At 33.4% G+C, this 18,855-nt stretch overlaps 1 protein-coding gene across 1 annotated transcript; it reads right to left on the bottom strand.

Moving 5' to 3' along the window:
• Window positions 1–354: 354 nt before the first annotated feature.
• Window positions 355–17,486, bottom strand: LOC106050717 (uncharacterized). The gene is made up of 6 exons (XM_013205750.2): window positions 17,308–17,486; window positions 14,067–14,135; window positions 12,880–12,959; window positions 12,033–12,093; window positions 11,642–11,849; window positions 355–10,325 (listed from the first exon to the last, which is right to left on the bottom strand). Exons 1-6 carry the CDS (start codon window positions 17,399–17,401, stop codon window positions 8,591–8,593), a joined length of 2,247 nt encoding a protein of 748 aa, XP_013061204.2. The 5' UTR covers window positions 17,402–17,486; the 3' UTR covers window positions 355–8,590.
• Window positions 17,487–18,855: the final 1,369 nt, after the last annotated feature.

Genomic DNA, 18,855 nt, shown 5'->3' with positions numbered 1-18,855 from the left:
ATGTTTGGGAAGTCAACACAATTACATCATTTAGATCTTGGATCCTTTCCATGGCTATTCTTTCAAAGACTTGGCATTTCAGTGGTAATCAATAATCAATACACAAATAGCAAGTATCGAATCTGTCTGCTTTTCAATGACACTAAAGAAAGTACAGAATATTACTAACACAGATTTATAAGGTGGTGTATTTATATATATATAATTATCTTTGTGGCTAAACCATGCGGTACACCATGATGAAAAGTCATGGAAAGATAACTCTATTATTTCTGCAAGTCGGACTAGAGTTACCCCATGTAACTTTTTCAGTGACAGAGAGCAAGGCTCAGAAAAAAAGAGGAGGGGAGGGATGCTACGCCACGGGTCAGCTCATTTCTATGTATTATTTGTATGTATTATCCCTTTAATCAATAAGCTGTAGTATATAATCTTTTAGGTCTTTTCTCCATCTTTTTACATGACCTTCAGCTGAATTTGCAAGCTTAAGACCTAGTGTCTCCAATGTAATGTTATATCAGTTAGAAACGTATTGTTAATTCAGCAATTAGAAGCACACTGAGCAAGGAACATTCACTCTATACTAGGATCAAAATACTAATAGACATACAAGAAAACAATTCCCAAAAAATGTTTAATGTCAAACAAAAAAATTTGGGATAATAAAAAAAAAATTGCACAAGAAAATCACAACATTCCAAAAAAAAAAAAAAAAAGTTGACAACTTTTGTAAAAAAAAAAACGTTGGAGATTAAGCATGATCTCCCTTGACAACATTAGTCTGAACACAAAAAGAATATAAAAAATGTGGATGTTCAAGATTGAAAGAAACAATTAAAGGTACATATCATTATTAACAAACAGTTCTAGTCATTTGTTGTCTTTGTGTTATGTAGTTAGGTCTAAACTAAAGGCACCAACTCAAGGCAGACATGACACCAAAATCACTCTGATCTTGTATCCTCATTCATAAAATTCTGTCAATTTCAGAAAAATGAAACTTGCGGAATAAAAAATTCCTGTTAAGAAACTATTAATCTCGGTAATCTACATTTATAAAAAATTATATCAGTAATTTTTTTTTTTCACATTCTGAAATATTTTTTTGTTTCCAATGTTGGTTGATCAATACATTTTTGTGAATTAAATGTTGCAGCAATAACCAATGCCCATCTTGATTGTCCTACCATCACTGCAGTTCAAGGTTAATTGTTAGCCCAGAATATGTCATTATTATTATTGCTGCCAATTGCCAATGAATTTCATTTCAGTCTTGCAATATCACTCTTCAAATAATAAATGTGTTTTTTTTTTTTTCAGTAATGAGCATTTTGGATATTTACAATTAAAATCAAATGTGCTGACTTTAGTTATCAGTTTTAAAAAATGTCTTTTTATAAAGCGTTATAAAAAATGCTAATGGGGTATGCATACTATTGGCTGAGAAACACTGGTCTAGGGCATAGAGGATTGGGCGAAAAAATTTTCTATAAAACTTTATGATCTACATTTGGTAAACACTTGAGCTTTAACATTCAAAGTTCAAAAAGTCAAGTTACTGAATCATGGGAAATGCGACAGAGTGGTACACTAAAATCAATGAGTGTTGCAATTCAAAACATGAACACATAAAATTTAGGTCACAAAGTTTTACAAAGGAAAAATTTTTTTTACAAATAAACAAAGCAAAAAAAAAATAAATAAATAAAAAAGGAGAGGGGAGAAACAAATAAAGGCACTTGAAAAAAACAAAAAAAAACTGAAAGATACATAGAACATCTGGTTCTCAAATGAAAAGAGAAACATACAATTTAGATTAATGCAACAGATGACACTCTCAGCTGAATAGAATTTTTTTTTTCTAAGTTTTTCCCCTCGCTTAAGAAAAAAAACTATGACTAGAATAAATATTAAAATCAAATGCATTTCCACATCCAGACTTGGGAAAATAAAATTATTGGGCTTTTTCAAAATTAATTCTCAAAAAGACTTGAAAAACTAAACGAAATGTTAATTATCTTCTCTTGTGATATCCCAATTCACATACAGATAGATTAGTTCCCTTTGAATGAGTAGACAGTGTTGATATGAGCAATGTTGCAAAAGCTTGCGATGATTAGCTTCTAGCAGTCCACTGTAGCATTTGCTACGCTTGATCAAAGCAATAGGTGAACATTAATTATAAATTACCTGATTTGTTTACCTAGTGATTAAATTATGCATTATATCTACTAATTTATGCAATGGTACAATAATTACAATGTAAAACTGCGATACCGAGAATGTGATTTTAGTGTCAGTAGCTGATGAACACTTCATTTTTCAGTCAATATCCTGGTAATGGTTTTAATTATCGATATTATAAGTCTTGGAGAAATTTCATTAAGTGACAGCCCATTTCATAGACATAAATAAATATAGACTGGCCAATTAAAGAGTTTTATGAAACGAAAATTTGTGACTTGCAATTTTGTGTACTTTATTATAAAGCATTTATGAGCAGTATAAAAGTTAAGTATTCATATCTATACACACCTATATATATTGTAAATAAGGAGGCAGTGTAGTTTTGTTTAATCTCTAAGAATGAAGATCATGCAACTTTTCATATTTTGGAAATCCGAATACAATAGATATACATGTTTTCAAGTTACATGAAGTTACTTCCTTCGGCCAGTCTATATTTATTTATGTCTATGGCCCATTTATTGGAAACTAACTCTGGGAGAATTAATTTGTAAGAACCATAACTCTTGCTCTAGAACCAAACTGATCTGTATGTTTATAAGAAAAAGTGATTTTGGGGTCCTCAAACCAGACTAAAATATAATGAAAAAAAAAATTAAATTGAAAAACAGGAAAATATTAGAGTTGCAAATATTTTTCTTAATGCAGTTGAAATAGCCATGAATTTAATCTGAAGATAATTGAAGATATAGGTACTTAAACTTGTTCACCATCTCTTTAGGTTAATTAATGGGTCAGATTCAGAATAATATATCTACTTGCTGCACTGAACTATATTATAATGTTTATAGTAATTGCTTACACTTTTATTGTGAAAATGAATTATTTTCATTTTAACTAACCTTTATTTCAATCTCAAACCACATTTTTTGTAAAATGTTTTACATTTTTCAGATGTTCCTTCAGAGTTGAAGATAGTTTACTTCCTAGCCCAAACCTCCCGAAGAACGGCGGGAGATGGGAGCGGGCAGGGTTTGAACCCGGGACCCTCGATAAATCCAAACGACAATCCAGCGCCCAAACCACACGACCAGGCAGCCAAATAGCTTTTAATCAGCTTTGTCAACAAAAGTTGTTTGTTCTGTAGCCCATTGCCTTACAAAAAAAAAAAAAGATTAATATTAATATGACTAGATGTTGGAATTAAAATTTAAAAAAGAGAGAAAATTTGAGCATTTATGAGGAACACAGAGAATGAAAAGTCTCTTATGGTACAAATACAATATATTGGAATGTTCTTCCATAGTGTACAAGAGATATTTAGAGTAAACATCTCTGGCAATAAATACATAGGCTAGTGATTTGAAAACAAATATATTCACTTCCCTCTTAAAGTAATCCAACAAACAATGGTAACAGTTTCAGTCACAAAAGTTGAACCGAAAAAAAAAAAGAAGGAAAAAGCACAACCTGGTAATAAAAAATACTTAACAATAACACATTTTTTTAAAAATCTGGAATATATATCTTTTTGTTAAAAGATCTTTGTAAGGTTTAATATTTACAAATATTTGGAAATAAACAAAAAAAAAACAAAACAAAAAAAAAAATGACTAGCAAAAATAAAAAAAAAAGAAAACATAAAAAAAAAAAATTGTAATTGTGAATAAACATTTTGTAAGCCAGTCAAAAAGTCTTTAAATATCAATGATAAATCTAGAAACCAACTTTAAAGGGAAACTCTGATGGTTTTGACAATTTTTTATATAATATGTATTATTCTTTTTTTAGAATTAGCAATAATAACTTAGTAATTGATGTTTTTCTGGTGTAATTTTCTTGCGCATCCAAAACAATCAGATTTTCACCCGGTTTCTATGTGACATATCACTAACCTATTAACTTAATCTATTGACTTATTGTATAACGGGAGACCATACAGTAAAGTTTACATTCTCATAAAAGAAATATATCCTCGTCTATGCAGTTAGATGTAGATCTTGTAATCAAATAACAAAATATGTGTTGAAAGTAGATTTACATGGATGACTAACCACGGCAGTGTGTATTTTCTCACCTGACCACTCAACACACACAAACACTATCACTAGTCTAGACTAGCCTTACACTGACCAGTTTGTTAGAATCAGTCAGACACACAATCTATTTACTTTTTAGGACAGGGAGGGGCCTAGATGAAAATGTTACTTTTTTTCTCGAGTTGGTTATCCTAATGCTTTTAGATCTCTCTTTATATATAACTGTACCATAGCTCTGGACTAGGCCGTCACTAAGCCTAACAGCTACTGTAAGAATGAAGCAATAAGATTGGTTAAATGTAGTTTCTCTTTCAGTATTGTTGCAGGAAGTGACGTTTGACTGAGCTAAAAACAAAATCTCAAAGAACCCCGGGTTTTTTTTTAGATGTCAAGAATTCACTGACTAATTTATTAAATATAAATGTTTGTAAGCATTTAAATACAAAATGGTAAAATGTTTACTATTACAACTTTTTACACAGAATTTAAATATGTCAAGAACTCAAATTTGAAAAACCATCAAAGTTTTCCTTTAAGATTGGTCAAGAAGAAATGTGTATTATGCAGTTAAGTCAAACAGAGGTAACACTCAAGTAACGAAATCCAATAACACAGGTGAAAGGCCCACAATATAAGTTAGTCGACGCTGATAGTGAATGTCGAACAAGAAGTTTAATAATAATGAAGGGAACTGTAGAATGTCGTCAAGCTAAATTTATACGTTCATAAAAGCTGCCACTCTTTAAAGCCGTCATATGTAGTCTCTGTTTACATTTTGTCATTCTTCCTCAAAACCTAGTCTAATTTTTACTAGTCATGTTTTAGTCTCTAAGTCAAAACTTCCCCTGTTTACGAAACAAATTCCTAATCATGCCATAACAAATGTAAATGTGTTTGGTGTAAAGCAATGAATTTAATAAAAAAATTTGAAAGAAAAGTTGCCACAAATGTCTACCTCTGAGGAAATACATTTTGGAAGTGAATCTGTTTCACTTATCCTTTCTTCTTATTACTTACCAGCAATAAAAAAATAAAAAATAGATATTCAAAATATCTGAACTAATTTGACATCCAAAATTGTTCTTGTTTAAAGCACACAATGGTGATAATGACAACAATCCTCGGATTCAAAATAAAAATAAGTTAAAAAATGTGTATGTGTGACTTGAAGCACAATCAAAACCAAGATGGCTGACTAGAAGAAGTATCAACAAAGTGATCATTAATAACAGAGTCACAAACAAACTTAAAGTTAAGGTCATGTTGACAGTTGCTGGGAAACAAATAAAAAGGAAACAGGAAAAAAATGTTTATGAACAAGTTGAATGCAGAAAAAGTAAACAATTCAAATTATTTCACAAAACAATCAATATTTGTCAAATTTACATTGAGAAAATCTTTTAAAAATAAAACTTTCTGTAGATTTTCTTCCTTTCTTTCTTAAACGGGAGTCTAGTTTGTCATTCCATTATTAAAAAGACTATCCTAGTTCAAATGGATTATTAGCTCCAACCTCTAACTTCTTCACACAGGTGCCACTTGGAAGAAGATTGTTTTTTAATTTTAGAGAGAAATACTATGTAGGAAGGGTATCAATGCATTAGAATGAGGAGGGAGTGATAAACTCTCGATACAAACGATTACTACAAAATAGTTTTTACAAGCTAATTATGAACATTTCGATATAAAAAAGGGAGATCATAACCATGCTTCATTCAGAGATTTCTAATCAGTAATTTAAACATAAAAAAATGATGAGTCTAAAAAATGTTATGTCTAAAGTGGTTTTCAATAAATCTCTCGACAAAAAAGTCTTATATACTTTGCTAAATAATTTTAGAAGTATATTACAAAAATGAAGTGTAATAACTGATAAGGTCTAAAAATAAATTCAACTTTGTTAGAACTCTGCAGAAATGCCTTCATAAAAAATTGAGTAGTTAAAAAAAAAATATATCAGAAAGCAACAATTCATACATGAAAAAGAGCACTCTGTTAAAAATTAAAATTTGTCACTCCTTAAAGAATAACTAGACTTAAGATTCATTTCTGCTGGAACAGGTTACTAGCTTAGAGCAATGTTTAGAACATATGTACCTATAGTCGAAACTTGTATATTTAATACAAAAAAAAATTGAAAGTGCTTTGACCCTTGACCCCACCACAAATCAAGTGCATGATGTACACATGTGCAATGAAAAAATAATGAGACAACAAGAAGATAAAAGCAATGTACAAATTGAGACAATATTCTGAGCACCATGAAATATAAAAGTTTTACAGTAAAAAAAAAAGTCATTATCAAAAATCTAAAGCTCACCCCCTGTACAATACATATATACGTGTGATCATTGAGACAAGAATATAGAGTTAAGGCAAGTCTCCAATCTTTTGACTCTGGTGTAATAAAGCTTTTTTTTGTTGTGTTAATATAAAGACTCTTTAGAAACATCAACAGTTTAAGTTGAGGCCTATTTTATAGGTCAGGGAGAACATTAAAACACCCAGAGGAAATGTTTACTGCATTCATTCTAAAACATAAACATAAAACATAAGGTTTGGGTAGCGGCAATCGGATAGTCCAATGAAATAACAAAATTTACATCCATATAAGCTGAAATAAAGTTTTGAACTGGCTGATGTAACAGAATACAGGCCTTGTAATTATGAAAGAAAGTTTTATTTATTTTAAACTCCGAAAATTGTTGGGGTGAAATAATAAGTGAAAAAAACTAACCAGGACTTTGGCTAGCTTATCTCTTAACTGATCGAACTATTATGAATTTGTTGGATTCTGTAAGTTCATGAGCTGATGTCACATTTTAGACGTTAATTTTAAGTTACATGTATCGGTTCAAGAATGCACGCATAAGTATAATCTTCCTTTAACTGGGCCATTATCACAATAAATCTTTTGTTAAAACTTCGTAAAGATTAAAATAGAATTGATCCTCTGAAAAAAAAAGTTTTTTTGAACCCATTATGGCAGTGGTACAATACATACATCAAGAAATACATCAAACTAAAGTAAAATGTTGGCTTTAACAACAGTAAACTTAGTGCAACAAAAAACAAACAAACAAAACAGCCATACAGCTATAGACAAATATGAAAGCCATAAAGCTATAGACAACTATGACAGTCAATAGTTAAAGACAAACTTGAATTCTTGCAACAAAATTTGTTATTAAAAAATTTAATCAAGAAAAAAATATGTCCTCTGACAGAAGTAAATTACGCATACCAATAGAGTTGCGATGACATGGAGGCCAATACGAGAAAAGCACAAATGTCCTCGTATAACTTGGTGCCAAACTTTCATGATGGACCTCAGAGCATTGGACACAAGATGGGAAGAGGCTTCAGACATTGCCAGTTACAGATCTTTATGGAGACAGCTTGCCACCAAGTGCGCCAAACGGTATGGGAGGATCTATGTCTAAGTCAGTCTAATGGTAGCTATTTTTGTAAAAGTATTCCAGTTACAAGGCTCTCATTTCTTTAGCTTACTATAACATTCACATAACACTTTAGATGAGGATTACAACAAAAACATTCACTTGACAGTTTCCTAAGAAGTTTGCTACAAGAAAATTGTATTTCAAACAGCTCCTCCGGTTAATTAAAATTTTGTTTTTATTTTTAAATTTGTTTGTTGGACTTTATAATTTCAAATCAAAACATTAAAAACTCTTATTGTACAAATATAGATTTATATATAGGTCAGTTTCATAAAATATGAAAAGATTTAATTATTTACATGTTTTGAGCAAAATATACACAAAATGTTCTCAGTTGACAACAAACTCGATTCAACATTAGAAGAAATGGAATGTGTTTGGAGAAGTACAGGTAGATAGATACACACTTCAATGGATCCCAGGACAGATAGGCCTACACACTTCAATGGACCCCAGGACAGATACACACTAACAACACACCATACCATTATAGACAGCACATAATAATATGCACGTAAAAACAAGACAGTAACATATCAATGACACAAAGACCAATACAGAAAATCTCGTTGTATCTACAAATTTAAATACAACACAAAATGTGTTGAAAATTATCAAAAGCATTAAAAAAAAAAGCTAAGTTGGCATCTCTTGATATGAACTTGTGGAGAGAATCAAGCGCTTACAAAGAGAAGATATTTATAACATGCATGTTGTATGATGTAGAGAATAGAGATATCTTTTACTGTAACAATGACTAACACTGTTTACCAATTAGAATAATAAAAAAAAAGCACTTTGTTTCTTTAAAAAATAGAGTTGTACTTTTGAAAGAACTGTATCACATTCTGATGACAAAAAAAAGTTTATCGGGTTGATTGTAAAAAGTAAAAAGTGATTTGATCAGATAGTTTGTTTGTAAAGAGTGATTCGATCGGATGATGCGCTGCTGCTGGTGGAGCTTAGATCAAAGACACGATCTTTATTACAAGGCAAATCAAAAGCAGTGTCTGCTGGGAATGCCGCAGAGCACTTTGCTTGAACTTTATGTTGCAGCTGTATTAATAGCTCTGAGGCCGAGTTGTTGAGGGTGAGATTCGGGTGAATACCTAGCACTGTGTCCAGTTGACTGGGAGCAGTAGCCATATAGGGCTGGAACCAGGCCATGCCAGCTTCCTTGTTGACTGCAGGTAGACCTAAGGCACTCACAGGGGCAGGGGAGGAGGCTGGTGGGCTCACAGACTTCGATGTAGGTGCAACAGATGACACGGAAGGGGACATTTGACCATCTATTATTTTGGACATGCTGTGACTATCTTCATCTAGCAATGGGCTACCATTGGAATTATTAGGAAATGAGGTCACTGATGCCATCACTTCCTCTTTGCAGTTGGATGGAGAAAGTAGATCTCGAGACTTTTTCTGACGCAACAAATGCCGTTCTTTGACCTTGTACTCTAGCGTGGAGTGAGGCACCCCAAAATAGCTGCCAGCTCTGTGGACGCTCATCTCTCCTCGTTGAACGGCTTTAACAGCATCCATTAAAAGCTGCGAGTTATATTTGCGATACTGTCCACGTTTCGGCCGTGTTTTCTTACCAGCTGAAGAGTTAGATTCGGAACTGGGAGGATGGAGAGCTGACTTAATACAATCTTTTTTAACTCTTTTGGGTGGAGAGCAGCCCCCATTGGAAACTTTGCCCTCTTTTTTAGCCACATGTAGATCTAAAGTAAATCCTAGTGAACTACGCTCTGGCTGCTTAGCTGTAAAATGTTTGTATGTGTCAGGATTGGAGTGTAATGAGCTTTCATCGGAACTCCCATCCCGGAACTTGATTTTCTCGGACAAAGTTTTAGCAATAATGTCTTTGAGCGTGTCGCCAATCCTGCTGCTTTCATTGACCTTCCCAAAAGGTTTAGGGAGTGGATTGTCCTCGTTCATCATGTTCGAGTAGATACTTTCCATGATGTGTTTGTACATAGGGCCAGTTAGGTTCTCATCATTGTGACCAGTATTTAAAAATGGGGAAAAAGCTGGCAAGTATGGACCAAAAGAATTAAAGATATCTGAATCTGGCGTCTGCTGAGATTTAGTCTCGTAACTTTTTCTGCTGAAATTTTCCTTTATCTCCATCATCTTCTGCTGAACTAGCTTACGAACGATGTTGACCAGGAGTGGAAGTCGGAGTTGGTTAGAGTGAGCTGGCCGAGGATGGTTCTCAGTGAACCCATTTAAGTTGTGCATTCGTCTAATCTGGCTCAGACGCTGTTCAGCCACAAGGTCACTAACTGTGTGCTTCAGGCAAACAGGGAAGGGCATCGGTGGGAAAAATGACATCACAGACTCGCACATTCCAAACACGCCCATATCTGACATCTTCAATCCCGCCAAGGGACAAGGTTGAGCTGACTGGTAGAGTTCAAGATCACTAATATCTTTGAGGCCCTCAGCGTAATCCTCTGGTGCAGCGGAGTCTCGTTCTGGCTTGACCATCTTGCTTCTCAGTGTGGAACGAGGTATCCCATAAATCATGGCTGCCCTTCGAGTGCCCAACTTGCCACTTCTAATATCAGATACTGCAAGGTCAATGTCTTCTTCTGTATAATTCTGTCGGTTGCTCTCCTGCTTCTTGTAAGACCTAAAAGAAGCAAATTAAAAAACATAGAATTTTGTTCTTGAACTCAAATAATTGACTTTATTTTTGTAACCTCATGAGGTCAAAGTTCAAAGAGAAAATAATGAAACAGTTTAACATTAATTAACATTTGAAACTTTAAATGTGCGGTTTATTGTAGCATGTAACAGTCAGTAAGTAAACTATCAAAGCATTGATAAATGTGTATCTGGGTATCATTCTACTGTTTTCTCAATAAAATTTCTTGATACTTTTTCTGAGAGTTGGCATGTAGTAAATGAAATTTGTATACATAGAGTATATAAGAAAAATTACAAGTTTATTAAGTTAAGTTTGATGAAATATAGAGCAATGAGATTTATAAGAAATATTTGATTAAAATAACACTATTAGTAAAATTACTTCCGGACAGAGGAATAAAAAGTAAGTAGCAAGAACACATAAAACATTGAGCCATAGTTAACAAATAGAAAAACAAAACTAATAAAATATTCAGAAAGACACAAAGATAGAGGCACATTTCTTATTCCATATGCTAGGATAAATTTGAACAAGTGCTCCTTCTTCCCTAGTGCCATTAGAGAATGGAAAGGGTTGCCTGAATCAACCAAGAAAACCAATGACTTAGAAGATTTCATGTCACTCATTAACAGGCATGACTTGATTGACACACGAAATGTGTAGGAAGTAGTTATCCTCTCTTTAATCTATAAGATAAGAAAAGATGGACAACAGTTTTCTGAACATAGAGTTAGCAACTTCTGCCCCAAGAATGAAGTCAGAGAGAAAGAAATATTTTTCCGCTTGGCAAAGAATGAAGTCAGAGAGAAAGAAATATTTTTCAGCTTTGCAAAGAATGAAGTCAGAGAGAAAGAAATAAATAAGAAATATTTTTCATCTCTGTACAGAAAAAAAGAGACAAAAGTGTCAAGAATGAGATGAGGCTGCTGTTGCTAAGAATTTCTGTAGTAAAGAAATCTAGAAATGAAGTGTTATGCTTTTCTGAGAAGTTCATCCATGGTAGAGAATGACTTTATTTTTTGTATTCGCAGTCCAGCAGTATGTGACACAATACCAGAAAATTGTTTGGTAATGGTAAAAATGGTATAGATACAGACACATGACTGTAGAGGAAGACTGAATGGCTGTGCACTGTGTGTATTTTTGCTTACTTATCCTATATTCATTTCGCTGAGTTACAATAATATTAAATTTAAAGAAAAAAAAAACTACCAGGTTATGAAACCAGCAAAATAAAATAGCTTATCAACCTACTGATGCATAACAAAAAAGTTGACACTATGATTGCAAAAGCTCACCTTCCTGATGCCAAATGAGGTATTCTTAATCTAGCTAGGTCAGTGCTTGCTGGGGGGGATTCTAATGGTTCTGGCTCTTCCTTTACATCTACTTGTGGGACAATCGTTAAAAAATGAGATTTCACCAGATCGCTAAACAGTTCTCGACCAAATCCTCGAGTATAAAAATCTAAACAGAATGGCATCAAGTCTTGTAGAGACCTCAAACCTATCAGAGGAAAAACAACTGTTAAACAAGATATACTGACTGAGCCAAACAAAAATTAAAACATTAAAGCTACTCAAATAACATTGACAAAAAAAAAATTAATTAAAAATCACAAAATTCTTGGACTATCAATGAAACAATCTACAAAATGTTATAGATATTTAATGTACATAATGCACTTACAAATTTTCCCACCATTTTCTTTTCCCTTTTTAGCATCTTCAATGATTCTCTTAATACGTTTCTGTGATAAAAATGAGAGAAAAATAGATTAGCTTGAGAAGCTGAAAGTTCAAATTATTTCCTTGACTGAAAATAATGTTTCTGTCATAGGGAAAATGATCATACAGAAAAGTAATTGAGCATATAAAGTTCAAACTGTCTCCAAAACTAAAAATGAAACACCTAACGTTTCTCATTAAATAGTAATCAATATAAGGAATACAACTTCACTACATGACGTGAGCCTTTAGAACTCTATGGCCACCATGGGTTGGACTCCTTCTTCCCTAGTGCTATTAGAGCATGGAATGGGTTGCCTGAGCTAGCCAGGAAAACCAGTGACTTGGCAGAATTTAAGTCACTGGTTAACATGTATGATTAGATGCATGACGCGTAGGATGTAATAACCTTCTTTTTTGAAGTAACTTCTGTATTATATAAAATAAGTGTGGTATCCCCAAAAGTCTTTTGTAAACAGAAGGCTATAAAATGAAAGAAACTCTTACCTGTCTCAAATAGAAAAAAAATTACTTTTACTTTACTGCACTACTTTGTAGATAAAACCAAAGCTGTTTTAAGTACATTATCTCTCCCTTTATTTAACAATAATTACATAATATTTTTTAAAAGTAAAAAATAAATAAGCGATATATTAATTTCTAAGCAGAACAGATAAACTATTGTTGTCCTTATTTAGTTATGTATATATAGAGAATAATAACTTTGCTAGCGAGTCTACATGAAGACTGTAGAAAGTCTACAGAATAAGTAAAACTAAACAAAATGCATGTCACATCTAGAAACTCACATAAATATTTGGCAGCTTCTTCTCACAGTGAAAACATCTTTGACTGGGTTGAAAATCTTGTTTTATTTCCTTTTCCCATTCTGAAAGAGTTGGAAAAAAAAACAAGATCCATCAAGTTTTAGCCAAGGAGGTGTCTGGAGATGTCTGGTGAACAGGTCTCAAGCCTTGGGACTCTTGACACTAGAACTTTGTTAGTTATTGGGCTATGAGAAGTGCTCTTAGCCGGTTAGCATTACATCTCTCAGACTAAGAATTAAGCCTATTAGCCATGAGGCTCTGAAACTTTATCGTAAACATATTACCATTAGGACTAGATCTTTAACAAGTTAGTCATGAAGTTCTAGGATTAAGTTTTAAAATTAAGTGACGCTGGTCCATAATGATCCAAGGCCAGGAAATGCTATGAAAGTCTGAAAATTGGGATGTTGAATGATCTCAAAGTGATTTCAATTATTGTAACAATGGTGACAACAAAACTAAAGCCATTGAATTAACTGAAGCAATAAATTTAATTAGAGTCAGTAGAGTCTGAAAAATAACTAATATTTTTTTTTTTAAAGTTGTTTAATATATGTGTAATAAATGAGTGTGCTTACATTATACAAGGCAAAAATGGTTTCAAGTACCAAAGGAACAGAAGACATAGGACCAGACACCTCAAACAACATAGACTTTTCTCCAGACAGAGAAAGTAATTGTGTTGACATTTTCCCAGACGTAGAGAATGAGTGTAGTAACAGTCCACCAAACACCCAAATCACTCATCAGTACTCTCTGCGACCTAGAGCTACGCTCCAGATTCCCTCAAGATATGGGGAGTATGTTTAAAAACTGCACATATTTACTGTTTTTAAGGTTTTGTTTATTTGATTGTATTTTTTAAATTTTGTTTTTCTTTTTTTTGTTAGGGAGGAGAGGGATGTTGATGGAATGTTATAAAAAAAAAAGTAAAATAAAATTCAATCGAAATTAAATGATAATATAAAAAAAAAAAGCATTACTGACTTTTATCATTTTTGTAGGGTATCATGATGCATTTGTTGGTAAACTCATGTTTTATACAGAACTTCAATTTATGGTTGACACAAGTGTAACACAAGTTAAACACTCATGTGCTCATTAATCATTTTTTTAAATTCAGTAGCATAAGAGTTAACTTCTAAATGAAATTGCACAGAATTAGTTACCTGGAAATGGGTCCAAAAGTTTTTGTGCAGTTTCCTTATCAACATAATCTGCTGCTATTCTTTCCAATCCTGTAAAACACAAAAAATATAGTGGATTGTGTAGTGAGTACCCTTTTCAGACCTTTCCATTTATAGGGAAGATGATGTTAAGGTCATCTGTTTCTTCAACACAGTTAACAAGAATGTCATGTGACCAGCACAATGACCAACCGCCTTTACTTTTCCCCAACTAATAACAGATAACCTTTAGAGTTGGGTGCACTCAGGGGCCACCTAAAAATCCTAAAGTTCAAAATTCCAGTCTTCGAAGAATCCAAACCTGAGACTCCACAGTTCAGAAACCAGGGGCTTCACCACTCAGCTTTCACTCCCCATTATGCAGTAAATGATATCCACAAGTTATGACCAGAATGAGGTGCAAGAGTCTTACAAAAATTGTGAGCATGAAGTAAGAGATATAACACCTACATTAATCTAGTAAGTTTAACCAGTACACCATCCCTCTTATCCCTGCTTCATTTAATTTCCTAGCCCTTACATTTGATCTTAATGTGCATACAAATATGTAGTCTCGCAGGTGACACTGATTTCAGCTTGAAGTGTTCAATTTCACATCAATAGATTTTTTTATTTTTTTTTGTAAAAACCTCTAGAAAAAAAATTGTCTTCATTGATTACTGTTTGACTTATACTGGATGAAATTGATATCACCATTTTTTTCTTGTTAAAGACATACAGGAGTTAAAATTATATAATGTGTATCAATTCAATAATTAAAATCTGAAGTTGATTTACCATGACATCACCATTTTATCTATAATAATTGTGTGTAAATATTTTGATTGAAACTTTTATGAAATAGAAGAATGATTGACAATTGAGTAATATCAATTAGATTTTTGGGGGGTTTTCAATGGAATGGGGAGAAAGTTACATAGATTACAAGCTGGGAGAGTAATTTAGTCTACAATAATAAGCACAAAATGTTTTCAATTATTCCTATTTCCTAATAATAATAATAATAATAATCAGCAAAAAAGGGCAGCAAAGATTACGACTACTAAGAAAACTGTCCTCGTTTAATGTTAGCGAAAAGGCCTTGGCTATGTTTTATCATGCTCACATCTGCAATATTTTCAGTTTCAATATCACGGCCTGGTGTGGCAATCTGAGCATTAAAAATAGGAATAAACTTAATAGAATCCTCAATGCTGCTGGCAAAATCATTGGCAAAAAACAAACCCCATTTGGGCAGTTGTTTGAGACAAACATCTATAAAAAAGCTAACAAGATCCTCGAAATAAAGAATCACCCTTTGTGTCAGGATTTTGTGATTTTACCATCACAAAAGAGATACAAGACACCGATAGCAAAGACAAACAGATACAAACACTCTTTTGTTCCCCTGGCAATCAAATCATTAAATGAGAACAATCTGGTATAAACTTTGTCACATGTAAATTATGAGTGAGTCTGGTGTGAATGTACACTTTGGTTTCTTATAGTTATAATGTTTTTTGTTTGGTGTAATGCACAAATTGTAAGACAAATTTCATTACGGATAATAAAGATTATTATTATTATTATTATTATTATTATTTATTGTGCATAAGGAAATTTGTCTTACAATTTGTGCATTACACCAAACAAAACATTATAACTAAAAAGGGTAATTTTTAAAAAATTATTATTCATTATCTTATCTTATATTATAAATTACAGACATTACTTCAAAACAGAAGATGATTACGTCCTTACTTCCTATGCCTCATTCATCTAGTCATTCATGTTAACCAATGACTTTCATTCTGCCAAGTCATTGGTTTTCTTGGCTGGCTCAGGCAACCCATTCCATGCTCTAATAGCACTAGGGAAGAGGAGCATTAGTATATATACGTCCCAGCATATGGAACAAGGAATGTGTCCTTATCTTTGTGTCTTTCTAAGTATTTTTATTACATTTTGTTTTTGTAGTTGAGGATAGTAAAAGTTTATATTTTGATAATGTTAAACTATTATGCTAAATTTAAATAGAACTGATGTGTGCTTTCCCAAAGAATACCCTGTGAACTGATATATATTTTTACCGAATGAGGTACAAGAGTCTTACAAAAATTGTCAGCATGAAGTAAGAGATATAACAACACCTAAATTTATCTAGTAAATTTAACCAGTACACCATCCCTCTTATCCCCACTTAATTTAATTTCCTAGTCCTTACATTTGATATCAATGCACATACAAATATATATATTGGATTATTCTCTCCCTTTGAAATCTCATTGATTTACTGATTCTAGTTACTTTTACAAAACAAGAATATTTTCAATACATGTAGGTACTAAATGTCTTCATCTTAATTACAATTTTAGAAATGTTAAGACAATAATTTAGATTAATAGTAATTTTTATTACTTTGACTGAATCTACTTGCTTAAAACTTTACAGGGTAATAAACAAGCAAAAAAAAAAAAAAAAAGATGCCCTTATTTTTATATAAATATTTTTCTTAATAAGTGTATTTAATTCTAGATCTAGTAGATGTAGGCTACTATTCTATGCTAGCCTAAAAGGAAGAAATAGTAAAAAAATAAACATTATAAAATAGGCCAAAAAAAAAAAGATTTAAATATTACAATAAATAAAATCAATATTATTTGAAAAATAGCTCTGTGACTTACAATTTTCTGAATTCTGGATGGATGTGTCAACTTAATCAGTTTTCATCTAGATCTAGATTAGAATCTAGTCTAGATTATACCAGTCCAGATCTTTATCCTATTTCGATCTATTAGACTACAGATCGACTAAAACTAGATCTAATCTTTGGATAGAAATGATTTTTTTTTTTAATTTTGCGAATTAAAATCCACATGTGTTTTACCATAGCAACCAAATGCATTAGATCGTGTAAACACTTTTTAAAAAAAATTTTTAGCATCAACGTAACAAGAGATTCGCAAACAAACAGATCTACATCTAGATCTAGACTAGATACCTGGTCATTACAAGTGGACACGATAGCTGAGCGAAGAAAGACGCGCACGGAAAGCTAGAGCACTGACAAGGCGGTTATAGCGGTGCTGAGTTTATCGATTGAATTTTTCGACGGTAGGCAGGATGGCCGAATATTGGTGAGAAAATTTGACACAAGCACGCGACACAAGATAATGAAATATCATAACACAGATCGAGCTCTAAAAGACACAGAACACACCACGAATATAGGTCCGGCACATACCTAACACGACTGGCAGTTTTTTGCTCCAGCATTGAAGATCTCTCCTTAAAGAACGCCTTTCTTGAGCACACCGAGGGCTACCACAGTCAACCATGTTGACAGACCCGTGTCGCTTACGTCACCAGCCAGTGACCCCGAATTCGGTGACGTTGACGGCATACAGGTGAAAAAGAAAGTTGAGTGACTAACGGTTCTATCTACCTGAAAAGGTGAGCGCATTGCGAGCAACCGAAACTAAAATGCGACGGATTATTTCTTTAGCAGACGTGAAGCCATGCATTGTGGTTCTCGCGTTAAAAAAAAATAGACTAGACTGTAGGCCTATACTAGATCTATTATATAGTAACCTGTTATAAAAAAGATAGGGTCTGGTATTAGTGGTGTTTTTAAAGGAAAGTTAACAGCTACTTTGTAGCAATAGATTTGAAGGTTTGACCTTTTTTTTTTTTTTTTTTTTGGACCTCCAGGTTTCATTGTTTCAATATGAGTCATGCATCGATTTACAAATAAAAGACTTTAATGACCGCTGCTCTCCCAAAGCCGATTTTGTTTTTTCAAAAAATATTCCTACATTTTTTTTTAAATAGTTTAGGCTTAATAGTTATGAAAAAAAAATCATGTCAAATATATTATGCCTACATAGGTAAAGTCATATTTTCATATAAGTGTAATGTAATGAGAGATGTAGGCCTATAGGTCACGTGCTTTAATAGAAAGCGTAGAAAAATCAAAAGCTTTTATCCAGAGGCGTAGTGGGGGGGGGGGAGAAGGGGACACGGTGCCCCGGGCGCCACCCTCATGGGGGAGCTCCACACGTTGAGGCACCAAAAAAAAATATTGTAGATAATTTAGTTGGGCAAGGCATTCTAAGGTTATTTGTATTATATTATATTATTATTAAATAAGATTTCAGTAGATGGAAAAAGAAGAAGAGGCAGACAGAGAAAGCGATGGGAAGACAACATAAAAGAATGGACGGGCCTGCCATTGAAAGAGGTTCTAACTAAAACAAAAGACAGAGAGGAATGGAGAAAGACCGTCGACAAATCTTGCATGGTTCCCCAACGGTCCAACAGACTAAGGGATAATTAAAGGTAAAGAGGTAATTCATGATAGTCCCTTTAACATTGAGATCTTGCAGGTCTGCGGCAGTACTGCTCTCTGAGATTCTGACAAGTGCGCTGATGTTGGAGATCTTGCAGGTCTGCAGCAGTACTGCTCTCTGAGACTCTGACAAGTGCGCTGATGTTGGAGATCTTGCAGGTCTGCGGCAGTACTGCTCTCTGAGACTCTGACAAGTGCGCTGATGTTGGAGATTTTGCAGGTCTGCGGAAGTACTGCTCTCTGAGACTCTGACAAGTGCGCTGATGTTGGAGATCTTGCAGGTCTGCGGCAGTACTGCTCTCTGAGACTCTGCCAAGTGCGCTGATGTTGGAGATTTTGCAGGTCTGCGGCAGTACTACTATCTGAGACTCTGACAAGTGCACTGATGTTGGAGATCTTGCAGGTCTGCGGCAGTACTGCTCTCTGAGACTCTGACAAGTGCAC

The sequence above is a fragment of the Biomphalaria glabrata genome, chromosome 1 (genome assembly GCF_947242115.1).
Source record: "Biomphalaria glabrata chromosome 1, xgBioGlab47.1, whole genome shotgun sequence".
NCBI lineage: Eukaryota > Metazoa > Mollusca > Gastropoda > Planorbidae > Biomphalaria > Biomphalaria glabrata.
This window is presented reverse-complemented; position numbering and strand designations above follow the sequence as displayed.